The 14,129-nt window shown below is 51.1% G+C and overlaps 1 protein-coding gene across 1 annotated transcript; it reads right to left on the bottom strand.

Moving 5' to 3' along the window:
• Positions 1–6,894: 6,894 nt before the first annotated feature.
• On the bottom strand, positions 6,895–13,845 carry LOC146647318 (caspase-1-like). The gene is made up of 9 exons (XM_085388922.1): positions 13,791–13,845; positions 12,566–12,782; positions 12,268–12,487; positions 12,080–12,196; positions 11,902–12,011; positions 8,733–8,823; positions 8,242–8,299; positions 7,953–7,999; positions 6,895–7,430 (listed from the first exon to the last, which is right to left on the bottom strand). Exons 2-9 carry the CDS (start codon positions 12,773–12,775, stop codon positions 6,895–6,897), a joined length of 1,389 nt encoding a protein of 462 aa, XP_085245048.1. The 5' UTR covers positions 12,776–12,782; positions 13,791–13,845.
• Positions 13,846–14,129: the final 284 nt, after the last annotated feature.

Genomic DNA, 14,129 nt, shown 5'->3' with positions numbered 1-14,129 from the left:
ACAGCGAGTGACCCCACCCCCACCCCCACCACACTCACTCACTCACTCACTCTCACTCTCACACACACTCACACACACACACACACACACACACACACACACACACACACACACACACACACACACACACACACGTGTGTGTATTTATATCCTCGTGGGGACCTCCCATTGACATAATGCTTTCCCGAACCATGAAAAATGAGCCCAGCTGTAGCCCTGACACCACGTGCTGAGCGTGGAAACGCCCTCAGCCCCGTGGGGCCAAACCCAGGTCCCCACCAAGATACAAGGACACAGATACCAACACACACACGCACAGACACACACACTTAAATGCATTTATCAGTAACCGGGCCTCACGTAGGGTTGCTTAAAATACGGAATCGTCCCGTATTTAGAAACAAAAGCACACGTCCCGTATTGAGCTAATAAGGGACGCACTTTGTCCCGTAATACAGTGAGAATCAAAAGTAGTCTATAAATGTTTATGGAATTAACGCTTTGTTTGAAAACATAACTCCCAGCCCCTCTCCTGCTTTGTGACCAATGAGCTGACAGCACACTTATGACAATTCGAGTATGACAATTCAGATTACCGCTCATCTCATTGGTCGAGGAAAGGTCGCTTACGGAGAAAATACCGGAAGACAACAGATGACCACAACAACAAGCATGGCCAACAGGGAAACAAACGCAGACACTGCGGTGCAAGTCTCGGATGACAGTACACCTAAAGCTGGGCAGACACTGTGAGATTTTTTTCAGTCACGTTATTCAGCTCCTGCTCAAACTGCACGATTGACTCGCAGGGGTTAGAAGTTGGTAGGTCACGATGCAGGGTCTCACACTATACCGCCCGATGCTCTGATGCGACCTGAGTGCTCACACTGTGCGTCCATAAAAATGAAGGTTATAACAGAAAATCTGTCGCTCCCTCTCTCCGTCTTTCACTCACACAGACACACCACCACCATCAACTTTGCTAAATTGCTAATGAAAAACATGATCAGGCAGCTGTGATTGAGCAGCATGTAGATCCAACTGTTTTCACGGTTGTTGTGGTCGTGATAATTTTGTGATGCCACATCGAAAAGGCTCGGATGAGCTTTCCAAAGTTCTACAAGTTGTGCCTCCATCGCTTGTGTCCAGATCACACGCTGCACTGCCGTGCTGCTCCGTCTTTTTCACTGACGTTTACGTGTTTGCGTGTGCGCAGTGTGAGCGGCTGTGGTGACACCCTCACGACCAAGCGATTGATGATCGGGAGCTGCTCGAGGTGTTGATCGCTCCTCGTTACCCCACGTATACTACACGATGCATGATGAAGGCCAAAATCGGACCGATCACCAAATCGGTCGCACGACTCAAAAAACGTCTCAAAATGGGCCAAAAACCGCACAGTGTGAGCCCAGCATTAGAGCAGCAATGTTTGTTCGCTCAGAGAAAGAAAAAAAGGCTGCAAAAGTACAGGGAGGACTGGGAAAAGGAAAACACCTGGCTGGGAAAGTGCACGATAACACCTTTAAAGCGCACTGCACTGTGTGCCGGCGCACTTTTTCTTGCTTCTAGTGGTGGCACATGAAGAACATGAGGGGCGTGAAAGCTCGGGGAACCCTTAACCAATTTCTTGTCCACCAGGCCACGGCAGAAGCAGATATGGTATGTAAACACTGGTTTGTTGTTTAAACCCTCTGGTTAAGGTTAATATGGGCATGTGCAGTGAATATCAGCGCTATGTGGCCAGAAGTGTGATAATATAATTTATTTTGTGTAATAAACAACTGCAAGGATAGATGATTACAACAAATAGATCACTAATACATAAAAGTAATACATAGATGAATAATGATGATGAGTTATGATGCGTAACCATGGGAACAAGCGGGTTTACAAACAGGAGCAGCTGATTAGCATTAGAAAAGCTGAAATAATACCTCAGCTGAAGCCAGTTGTACTAAATGCACTATATGTGCACTGTTACAAGAATGTTTTTGTTCTATTGTTTTCTATTAATTTATATAATTTTAAGTTAAGCAGGACAGAGTTCTTTTAAAGAAAGATTTACTTATATTCTCAAAAGTTAAGCATGACAGGCTTCTGTTTAAGAAAGAGACCTGTTTTACTGTGTTAATGTTGTCATTTTGAGCTAAAAATAAATGGCTAAATGATCATTTGTTTCCCATACGGTCATATGACAAAGAATATGCATCTGCTTAAATCAAATTCAAGTCAAATGCTTAAAAATAATTTCACACACAACAAAAAAGAGCTACCACACTGGGTTGCCCGGCCCTGGCCACGAGGTGTCCCTTATTTATTTTTCAGGGAGTTGGCAACCCTAGCCTCACGGTCCCAGCAGGCTGCAGCAGGGTCACCTTTAGGACGACAGACTGAAGGATCCAGGTGAAGTGAGCGCTGCTGTCACTGCGAGCTGCTGTTTCATCAGCAGCAAAGCTTTCAGGAGGGTGAACACCAGGAAGGCAGCAGGACCACATGCAATCCCAGGTCAGGTCCTGAGAGCCTGCGCTGAGATCTTCAGCCTCACCACATCACTTCTTCACTTCCTGAGGTCTGGAAGCGCTTCTGCTCCCTCAGGGCCAAAACAGAGAAAATGAGGAGGAGCTTCTTCCCTCAGGCTATCCGGGCCCTGAACCAGGTGTATGACTGGAGGACTGGACTCGCTCATACATCGCATCACTGCACATGGACTCGAACCATAATAATGCACCTCATTACTATACCTCCCAGTGCAAGCTGTTTATTTCAAATGTAACTCTAACTCTTAGTTCAGACTTCTTAGGTTAAATTCTTAATTTAAGTAATAATTACTTTACTTTGATGTTCATGTTTTATCTGTTAAGTTACTTTATTCAGTTCTTCGGTACATTTTTACTGTAGTTTTCTGGTCAGAGATTGCACAGCAGCAATCATTTCACTGCCTCAATATCTATCAGTGAGTGCACGAGGTTTGAATACACACATAATATACAAACAGCACACGCTCATACACACACTCAGCTGACCTAGTTTATTCCCTCTGTGAGTTTGCTGCTCAGGAAGCTGCTGCTTGTTCATCGTGCTGTTCATATTTCTGTAAATACCAGCCGTGATGCTATTACAGCTAAATGTTCTGCTGACTGGGAAACAAACAAAGGAGAACAAAGTGTGACGTGTCAGGTATCCGCGAGTACACCCTCCACAGTTTTTCTTATATCTGTTCATAGGACAACACTGAACATATGTGATACAAATACTGTAAAGTAGTGAGCGTACAGCTGGCATAACAGTAACAATGTGCTGTCCACATAGCCATGTCTGAACTGAGCGCACCCTGAGGTTACCTGCAGCTCCGTAGGACAGGCTGCATCCAGCACAGGCCGAGCTGAGGGCCTCACCTGTGAGTGCTGCCAGCACTGCTGCAGAGGTTTGGGGCGGTCAGCTGAAAATCCAAAGTGCAATCAAGTCATCGATCAAACATTGTATAGATATATAAAAGTAATATACGCGTGTTGAATGATTACTGTGATGTAGCTGAGAGGCAGAGCGAGCTCTGTCTCAGTACAAAGCTCCTCTCTGCCTTCAGCTCGGACTCTGGCCTCCGGCCTCATCCTCGCCGGTTCCTCGCACACGACGCCGCCTCAAAGAACACTGGCGAGTTTAAGCACAGGAGGGGACAGCCTTCATTGTGTCCCAGTCTGTAGACTCCAAACACGTGCGAAGCTCCTCCACAGCCTCGTTGCTCCACAGTTTTTTGGTCCCCACGACAGGTTTGGAGAGCTTCAGCCTCTGTCTGTACGCGGGGATTAGGTGGATCATGACGTGGTCACAAAGTCCAAGTGAAGCGCGGGGCACCGCACGATAGGCCCCGCTGATCGTGCTGTAGCAGTGGTCTAATGGCCTCTCCTCTCTGGTCGGGCATTTAATATACTGCTTGTATTTGGGAAGCTCATGGCTCAGATTGGCTTTGTTAAAGTCCCCAAGAGCAATGATGAGAGAGTCCGGGAATGTCCGCTCCATGTGCAGTATCTGCTCCGCGAGTGCGCACTGAGCTCCCTGCGCATCCGCATCTGGCGGGATGTAAACAGCGGCCAGGATGAATGAAGCGAACTCCCGCGGAGAATAAAACGGTTTGCAGTGAATGAAAAGATATTCCAGAGAGGAAGAGCAGTGCTGAGCAATCACTGTTACATCTGTGCACCAGCCACTATTAATGTAGAAGCAGACACCTCCACCTTTGGTCTTACCAGAGAGAGAGGCCTGCCGGTCCGCGCGCAGCAGATGAAAGCCCTCAAGCTTGAGCGCGCAGTCCGGGATGTCCTCACAGAGCCACGACTCCGTAAACCGAAGAAGTATGCAGCATCCACGCTAAAGTTCAGAGGTCGCTCAGCAGGATGACGTATAAGGTGTCTGAAACCCGTGTGATCAATGTGACAAATATGACCTTTGAATAAAGAAGGAAAACACATTTAATCTTTTTCCATGTTAATACATATTTGTAAATGAATTAAAATGTAATTATTCTGTGATTACAAAGTTAAAGTTGTCTGTTTAATCTGGTTCCATGTCGTGTTGCTGCCACCTAGTGGTGGACTTCAGAGTTGTGCTTGTGCTGCCAGCCTGAGGACTCGTGCCAGGAAAACAGGCTTGGACGATATGGACTGCAACTGCTTATGAACGTTTGGCAGAAAGGTGCACATGTTTGTGTGTTTTACTTTGTGTTACGTTTTATTTGGGTTGTAATTTTATTTTGCTGACAGAATATTTGTTTCCAGTTGTTATTTCACTGTAGTTTTTTGTGGTGTTTGCCGGTGAATGGAAGATTAAAATACAGATTAAATATGGGTTGGAGGATTATTCTAATCCAAACATCAAAAAGAATAACCTGCAGGAGCAGTTGCTAAAATCCAACCTAACTATGCCGACCTTTGCTGTGTAGAACAAACCTGCTGGAAACAAACAGCAGTCTGACTTTACTGATCATTGTGAGCAACACGGAGGTTCACAGAGGGAGGTTTGTGCTGGAGCAGCAGGTTCAGCTCGCCGTCTTCAACGCGCTCTGCTTCCTTGTTTGATGTCTGATCACAGCTCCTGACATGTGTAATGAGCAGCTTTGTTCGGACCTGTGCAGGTTTGTGTGCGTCAGCGTCACAAGCAGGTATCACGCTGGGGTTCAGACTGTTTCCAAACATCGCTGCCCAGACAGCGCACTCCCACCTCCCAGGTGTCGCCACTTCAGCACAGTAGAACGTGCTTGTGTGACAGGGCGACCGTGGCTCAGGGGGTTGGGAATCGCATGTGTAACCGGAAGGTCGCCGGTTCGATCCCTGGGCTCTCTGTCCTGGTCGTTGTGTCCTTGGGCAAGACACTTTACCCTACTTGCCTACTGGTGTTGGCCAGAGGGGCCGATGGCGCGATATGGCAGCCTCGCTTCTGTCAGTCTGCCCCAGGGCAGCTGTGGCTACAACCGTAGCTGCCTCCACCAGTGTGTGAATGTGAGAGTGACTGAATAGTGGTATTGTAAAGCGCTTTGGGTGCCTTGAAAAGCGCTATATAAATCCAATCCATTATTATTATTATTATTATTGTGTAAGCGAGGCAGTGCTCAGGTGGCGTCCGTTTGGGCGATCCTCTGCGATCATGTCTGAGCTGTGTGCTGGAATCAGGGAAACCCGAATCCTCTTCTTTGATCGGGGTAAAAAACCTGCACTGGTTACCCGAGTTGTAACCCTGTGTGTGTCCTTCTGTGCGAGTGGACTAATGCAGCCTGATCACTCGTGTTTGTTCAGACGACTTCCTGAGAATCTGGTTGTGGAGTTCTCTGGAACAGATTTTATGAGACTGTTTGGGATCGTTTCCAAATTCCAAAGAAGACGTCAAAGAACCAGTTTCATAACTGAACATGAGATATTTGTCTGTTTATGTAACACGTCTTACTGTGGGACGTCTAAATTTAGACGTCTCGTGTAAACAAAACAGTTTGTCTGTATTCCAGGTGTGGCACAACAACAGCCTGAGACATGGGGTGGGGCAGAAAAGGAAAGCTTGACAGCCACAGTCACAACAGGATACATCAGCTTGTCCCGATTCTGAGGGAACAGAGAGGGAACAGAGGGAACGTCGGCTAACGTGGGAACGTCGGCCCACTTTAAAGATGGACGTGGTTTCCTGCAACGCTCCTCAGCATCTACAGACTTCAGAGAAGACTGACAGAAACGAGCCGTTCACTTTTCTGTTTATTGATCTTTGAAACATCACATAAGTACACATTTGTTTGGACTTTCTGTGTCCTCCAATCAGACACTGTCTGGAAAAAGGAAGCAGTGAATCACGCTGAAAGAGTCGGAGGGTTTGCTGCCATCAGGTGGCCACACTGAGGAACTACAGCTGCACATTCAAATCAAACTTTATACACAATTACACAAAAACATCACAGTCATCATAAAAGCATCTGTCAGAGCGTGCAACCACGGTCATCAGAGCGTCACAGCCAGAGCAACGACCCGCCTCCACAGTTACACACACAACAGGAAGTGTGTCGCACAGTCAGACATTTGTGTTTATAACATTTACAACATGCACAAAGTTTAAAAACACGTTCACGCTGCAGGCATGTGACTTTTGGAAGAAGGCGGAGCCAAACCAGCCCGGTCAGGTTCCAGTTAAAGTCTTTAACCAGTGAACAGCACCACCCTCAGGCAGGGAGGAGCACAGCGGGAACATCACTGATGCCTGGGTCAGAACTACAGCCAAACCTTTGACCCCGAGTGCAGCACATGCAGGATAAAGGAAAGAAATGTCACAACTCGAAGAGAAGCGAGAGAAAGCTCCCTCTACCATTACTCTGAAAACACATCCACTCTAGCCCACCCCACGAGTGGACGCTCTCCATGCCACTCAGCACAGACGCAATGAGGACTCAGTGAAGACTCTGAACCCGGCATACACGGGCTCAGTGAATTTGGTCTTGAAGGTGTGGAGGTGGGTCAGAGTGTCAGAGGAGACCTTGAGGAAGGACAGAGTGCCAGCATGACAGTCCACGTACACTGCTGCCCTACTAGAGTCGGACAGGGAGGATGAGGAGTAGGAGCGCGAGGAGAGTGCCGTTTCTTTGCCGTCGTGCCAGACGGCGTATGTATCGGAGCAGTACAGACTCCACGACTGGTTGTTCCACCCGAACAGGGTCTCGTTGCTGTCTCCTTTCCTTCTGATCCCTCTGTAACTCACCGCTATGTAAACCTCGCCGGTCCACTCCACCTCCCAGTACCCGCGACCCACCAGCCCATCTCTGCACAGCAGCTGAGCCCGGTCGAATCTGTCGGGATGATCGGGATACCGCTGAGGCTCCGACAGATACTCCACTTTCTTGGTATGGTGGGACAGTTTGAGTTTCCTGTTCACCGTGTTCATGTCGATGGTGAGCTGACAGCAATCTGATGAGAGAACAAACACAATCCAGCTACAGTCAGTCATCCAGGCCTCGGCGGTCTCAGGAGCCGAACCAAGACCACCGGACTTCTCCGAGTTTGTCCAGACGTTTCATCCGAGAGGCTGCTTCAGTTCTAAAGCCAGAAGGTGGACTACACTGACCTGGACCACTGCTCCAAAAGGTCAAAGGCCACTCCCTGAGGATGCCAGTGTTCACATTTCATCACATCTGTGTCCACTTTGGACAGAGGGCGTGGCTTACGACACAGACTGTGCACGACCTACAGTCCAGCCTGAGGTCAGGTGATCTCAGTATGGCAGGGTCACATTGCTTCGCCTTAGCTCATGAGATGAGTCACCATTGAGGGACACTCCCACCGGCGTTTAAATACCGTTTGGTCCAAGAACTGAAGCAGCTCCTCGGATGAGGCGTCTTCGAGAAACTTAAAGAAGTCCCGTCTGTCCAAGCTCGGCAGAATGAGTGATGGGACCGTGCGCTGTTTGAATCACATTAAAAACACACTTACACTTCTTCAGCTCTGACCTCACCCATCGGACTCCAGCAGGCTCCGCCCTGAAAGCAGGAGGGGGTCAGCATGCACACTTGGACATCACATGGCTGTCATACTGTTATAGACAGGCGTGATGGAGCGGGGCTCTCTGTGCTAGCTAGACTGATTCTTGGGTTTCCTACAGTGACAGGCTGTTCCTTCAACATGCAGAGATCTACAGCCATGGAGGGGAATGTGAGGCTTAAAATAAAGAAGCAGAGAGGAGAGGCTTTCCGCTCTCCTCTTTCAGTCCTCCTCCTCCTACCTGAGAGCGTCCGGTCTCCCGCGTGGATCCTCAGGTCGTGTAGGCACCTGCACGTTTCCTGTAAGTACATCCGGGGTCAAAATGATAGGTTTACACTTTTCACAGCACCTCAGAAAAAAATTCAATTCAATGTTATTTATATAGCGCCAAATCACAACAAAAGTCGCCTCAAGGCGCTTCATAGATACAGAGAAAAACCCAACAATCATATGACCCCCTATGAGCAGCACTTTGGCGACAGAGGGAAGGAAAAACTCCCTTTTAACAGGAAGAAACCTCCGGCAGAACCAGGTTCAGGGAGGGGCGGGGCCATCTGCTGTGATTGGTTGGGGTGAGAGAAGAAACAAACACGAGAAGGAACTCTGTGTCTGTCCTCATGCAGCACATCACAGACTGAAATCAGTCCGAGCGCTGAAGCTGCATTTATATGAACACAGGTTTATAATCCAGGTGTCACAGTCTCACACACAACCTCGTGTTTCTGCACTCACCTGGAAGCAGGTAGAAGGGCTTCGTCAGGGTGTGTAATTGCACGCTTGGCATCAGCTGCTGCATGCCTGGCACACGGAAGCACTGCATGACCTGTGGGTCAGAAATATCACACTGTGACCACGCATCAGCTCCACGAACAGGAGGACCAGAACGTGTCTCTGAGCCAGCACCATGACATCACAGGCCCAGGGAGGCCGAGGGAGGACGAGGGAGGGCGAGGGAGACCCAAGGAGGCCCAGGGAGGACAAGGGAGGACGAGGGAGGACGAGGGAGACCCAAGGAGGCCCAGGGAGGACGAGGGAGGACGAGGGAGGGCGAGGGAGACCCAAGGAGGCCCAGGGAGGACGAGGGAGGGCGAGGGAGACCCAAGGAGGCCCAGGGAAGACAAGGGAGGACGAGGGAGGCCCAGGGAGGACGAGGGAGGACGAAGGAGGGAGAATGAGGGAGGACGAGGGAAGATGAGGGAGGGAGATCCAAGGAGGCCCAGGGAGGACGAGGGAGACCCAAGGAGGCCCAGGGAGGACAAGGGAGGACGAGGGAGAACGAGGGAGGACAAGGGGAGACCCAAGGAGGCCCAGGGAGGACGAGGGAGGGCGAGGGAGACCCAAGGAGGCCCACGGAAGACAAGGGAGGACGAGGGAGGCCCAGGGAGGACGAGGGAGGGAGATCCAAGGAGGCCCAGGGAGAACGAGGGAGAACGAGGGAGGGAGGACGAGAGAGGCCCAGGGAGGACGAGGGAGGATGAGGGAGGACGAGGGAGGGAGAACGAGGGAGGACGAGGGAGACCCAAGGAGGCCCACGGAGGACGAGGGAGGATGAGGGAGGACAAGGGAGACCCAAGGAGGCCCAGGGAGGACGAGGGAGGACGAGGGAGACCCAAGGAGGCCCAGGGAGGACGAGGGAGGACGAGGGAGGACGAGGGAGGGCGAGGGAGACCCAAGGAGGCCCAGGGAGGACGAGGGAGGACGAGGGAGGGCGAGGGAGACCCAAGGAGGCCCAGGGAAGACAAGGGAGGACGAGGGAGGCCCAGGGAGGACGAGGGAGGACGAAGGAGGGAGAATGAGGGAGGACGAGGGAAGATGAGGGAGGGAGATCCAAGGAGGCCCAGGGAGGACGAGGGAGACCCAAGGAGGCCCAGGGAGGACGAGGGAGGACGAGGGAGGACGAGGGAAGATGAGGGAGGGAGATCCAAGGAGGCCCAGGGAGGACAAGGGAGGACGAGGGAGGACGAGGGAGACCCAAGGAGGCCCAGGGAGGACGAGGGAGGACGAGGGAGGGCGAGGGAGGCTCAAGGAGGCCCAGGGAGGACGAGGGAGGACGAGGCAGGACGAGGGAAGATGAGGGAGGGAGATCCAAGGAGGCCCAGGGAGGACAAGGGAGGACAAGGGAGGACGAGGGAGGACGAGGGAGACCCAAGGAGGCCCAGGGAGGACGAGGGAGGACGAGGGAGGGTGAGGGAGACCCAAGGAGGCCCAGGGAGGACGAGGGAGGAGGAGGGAGGGCGAGGGAGACCCAAGGAGGCCCAGGGAAGACAAGGGAGGACGAGGGAGGCCCAGGGAGGACGAGGGAGGACGAGGGAGGGAGAATGAGGGAGGACGAGGGAAGATGAGGGAGGGAGATCCAAGGAGGCCCAGGGAGGACGAGGGAGACCCAAGGAGGCCCAGGGAGGACAAGGGAGGACAAGGGAGAACGAGGGAGGACAAGGGGAGACCCAAGGAGGCCCAGGGAGGACGAGGGAGGGAGATCCAAGGAGGCCCAGGGAGAACGAGGGAGAACGAGGGAGGGAGGACGAGAGAGGCCCAGGGAGGACGAGGGAGGACGAGGGAGGGAGAACGAGGGAGGACGAGGGAGACCCAAGGAGGCCCAGGGAGGACGAGGGAGGATGAGAGAGGACAAGGGAGACCCAAGGAGGCCCAGGGAGGACGAGGGAGGACGAGGGAGACCCAAGGAGGCCCAGGGAGGACGAGGGAGGGAGAACGAGGGAGGACGAGGGAGACCCAAGGAGGCCGAGGGAGACCCAAGGAGGCCCAGGGAGAATGAGGGAGGGAGAACGAGGGAGGACGAGGGAAGATGAGGGAGGACGAGGGAGGACGATGGAAGATTAGGGAGGGAGATCCAAGGAGGCCCAGGGAGGACGAGGGAGGACGAGGGAGAACGAGGGAGGACGAGGGAGGGAGAACGAGGGAGGACGAGGGAGGGAGAACGAGGGAGGACGAGGGAAGATGAGGGAGGGAGATCCAAGGAGGCCCAGGGAGGACGAGGGAGGACGAGGGAGACCCAAGGAGGCCCAGGGAGGACGAGGGAGGACGAGGGAGGACGAGGGAAGATGAGGGAGGGAGATCCAAGGAGGCCCAGGGAGGACAAGGGAGGACGAGGGAGGACGAGGGAGGACGAGGGAGACCCAAGGAGGCCCAGGGAGGACGAGGGAGGACGAGGGAGGGCGAGGGAGACCCAAGGAGGCCCAGGGAGGACGAGGGAGGACGAGGGAGGGCGAGGGAGACCCAAGGAGGCCCAGGGAAGACAAGGGAGGACGAGGGAGGCCCAGGGAGGACGAGGGAGGACGAGGGAGGGAGAATGAGGGAGGATGAGGGAAGATGAGGGAGGGAGATCCAAGGAGGCCCAGGGAGGACGAGGGAGACCCAAGGAGGCCCAGGGAGGACAAGGGAGGACGAGGGAGAACGAGGGAGGACAAGGGGAGACCCAAGGAGGCCCAGGGAGGACGAGGGAGGACGAGGGAGGACGAGGGAGGGAGAACGAGGGAGGACGAGGGAGACCCAAGGAGGCCCAGGGAGGACGAGGGAGGATGAGGGAGGACAAGGGAGGCCCAGGGAGGACGAGGGAGGACGAGGGAGACCCAAGGAGGCCGAGGGAGACCCAAGGAGGCCCAGGGAGGATGAGGGAGGACAAGGGAGGACGAGGGAGGGAGGCTCAGGGAGGGAGACTGAGGGAGGCGTCACTCTTCAGTTTGAAAACGAGTATTTGTAGAAGCTTCAATGCTCCAGGTTCTGTAACAGGATGGGCTCTTTGGCTCTTTTTCCCCGACACGTTTCCTCCATTTATGGAGTAAAAGGCCAAATGGGCGGGGCTTTGAGCACCACCTGTGGTCACCTGTCTGGTTCTCAGACCTTCGTCGTGTTTTCAAAGAGTTCAGAATATTCTTAAACGTACTTTTTTGAAGAGTTCATCGATGGGATCCTGGACGCACCGACTGCTGAACACCTCAGCGATACTTTGGATGAAGAAGGAGCCGTACGCCGGGTGTTTGTATGCAGCTATGTCTGCAAACACAAACAGGTGTGAACAGCTGTGTGTGACAGTGATCAGTACTGGATGCTGCAGGACTCACGAGGCGCGCTGCAATGAAGAGTGATGAAATCCTTTTCTGTGTGCAGCCGAGCAGCTTCATTTACTGATCGAGCTTTCATGTTATCTGTGGGCACAGGCGGTCTTCCAGGTACGAGCACTGAAACAGACAACGCTTAGTGAAACGCCATGTTCACAGCAGCCGCCAGCAGCGCGCGAGCGGAGACTCACCTCCTCTGGACGCCTGAATGATGACGATCTTCGGTTTGTCCTTCAGCACGGGACAGTTTCTAGAGTTTAAGCGCTCATAAATTCGGTCAATTTCTATCCTGTGATTGCCCGTTCCACAGATAGTTCCCATGCCTCCGTGGGACATGACAACAACAAACACGCTGTCTGTGAGGGGCAGTGTCGGACGTCTGCTAAACCTTTTCAGAGCTTCGTCCATTTTCTGTAAGAGCAAAAAGTCAGACGTCAGTCGTTGGGTCGCTGTGGAAAAGCAGTGCAAGCCTCAGTGAAGGAAAGTTACCTGTGCAGGTAGGTTCCGATGTCTATCCACCTCGTATCCCAGAGTGTGGAGCAGGTTGACCACGGCCTGCTCATCTTTGTCAGCCCCGTGTCTGGTTAATGCCGGATTGTAAAAATGCATGTTGTTGATCAGCAGGGCGACACGCTTTGTCCGTCGGGGCACATTTGTAGCCTGGATGTTTCTGGTCATGTTGTCGGTGCTCATCGCCATCGCTGCCCTGCGAGAAGATCAGAGGACAGAATCGGCTCAGTGGATCCATCATGAACAGCTGCTGAATGAGCAGCGCTGCTCAACACGCTGCTCAACACGCTGCTCAACACGCTGCTCAACACGCTGCTCAACACGCTGCTCAACACGCTGCTCAACGCTGTCATCCATCACAGACGCCACAGTGATGCAGTGCACAACATTACCACATTATAAATAATATTATTGTTACTGTGTAAAGGAGGCAGAAGTAAAAACGTCCACATGTACACACGATCAGCACCGAGCTACAGGCTTTGTTCACTGCTCGCTTTCTTTGCTTGCATCAAACTTTGGATATTTTTTCTCTATGAAATAAACATGTTAGTGTAATGACAGCTGTAGTGTTGTAGGTTCAGCCTTGTTAGTCCTGTCTGTAAATGAAAGTTCTGCCACAGAGATGATCTCAGGTGAAAGTAGCTCCGCCTCCCGGGTCTGAACGGCAGGTTCATTCAGCCTGATGCGCTTTCAGCCTGCACGTGTGCGATTACACTGTAGAGTAATCACTTAAATCCTCATTCAGAGTGTGTTACTATAAAATGTGATTCACTGTGAGAGTAGTATGACATATAAACTACAATATACAGCATCATTTTTAACTTAAGGAGTAAGTTGCAGCCACAGTAAAATTTAATTCCTTGAACTGAATGGAACCTCATATATTAATAAATGTATTTGTTTATTCAAACAATGTGAAACATTATTACAGCCCACTTTGTATCAAACAGCCAGTCTCACTCTTACCAAAAAGAATATTCAAGTATACTTTAAAAACTAGAAAACAAGCAAGTATACCTTTAGTTTACTTTGTATGTATTTTCTTCCTTTTTTAGACCAAATTACATTTAAGCATCAGCATCTTTTACCTTTTGAACAGAGTAAGTGGGGCAAATCATTAATTTAAAAAATGAAATTGTGCAAACCGTGAGTGAAAAGGGTCAATAGTTAATAAACCTCAACTCTCAAAACACTTTCTCACCTGTTCACTATATGATTCTGGTGCTTGAACTATGGGAGCAGTTCTTTATAAATGAAGCCTTCTGATAGTTAGAACTGATATCTGATATCTGGGGAATGAAGAGATTTGTTACATGTGAAAAATATGTTTCAATTGCATTTTAATTACTGTTTTTCAATCAGAAGTAACTCCAGTGTAAACTAAAAAGTAAATTAATAGTATACTTGTAAGGTTAGTATTGTGATAGTCGAGTATATTTTAATTATACTCTTGTAGACATTATGACATTATGCTAGTACATTTATGGTGAGCAAAAAGTACATCTCAAAGTTAATTTCAAGAATACTGTTATGTACTAAA

This window comes from Rhamphochromis longiceps, linkage group LG18 (assembly GCF_057381845.1).
Source record: "Rhamphochromis longiceps isolate RC_006_pf linkage group LG18, R_longiceps_female_GT1.1, whole genome shotgun sequence".
Classification (NCBI taxonomy): Eukaryota; Metazoa; Chordata; class Actinopteri; order Cichliformes; family Cichlidae; genus Rhamphochromis; species Rhamphochromis longiceps.
The sequence above is the reverse complement of the archived record's forward strand: the minus strand, read 5'-3'. Positions and strand labels throughout refer to the sequence as shown.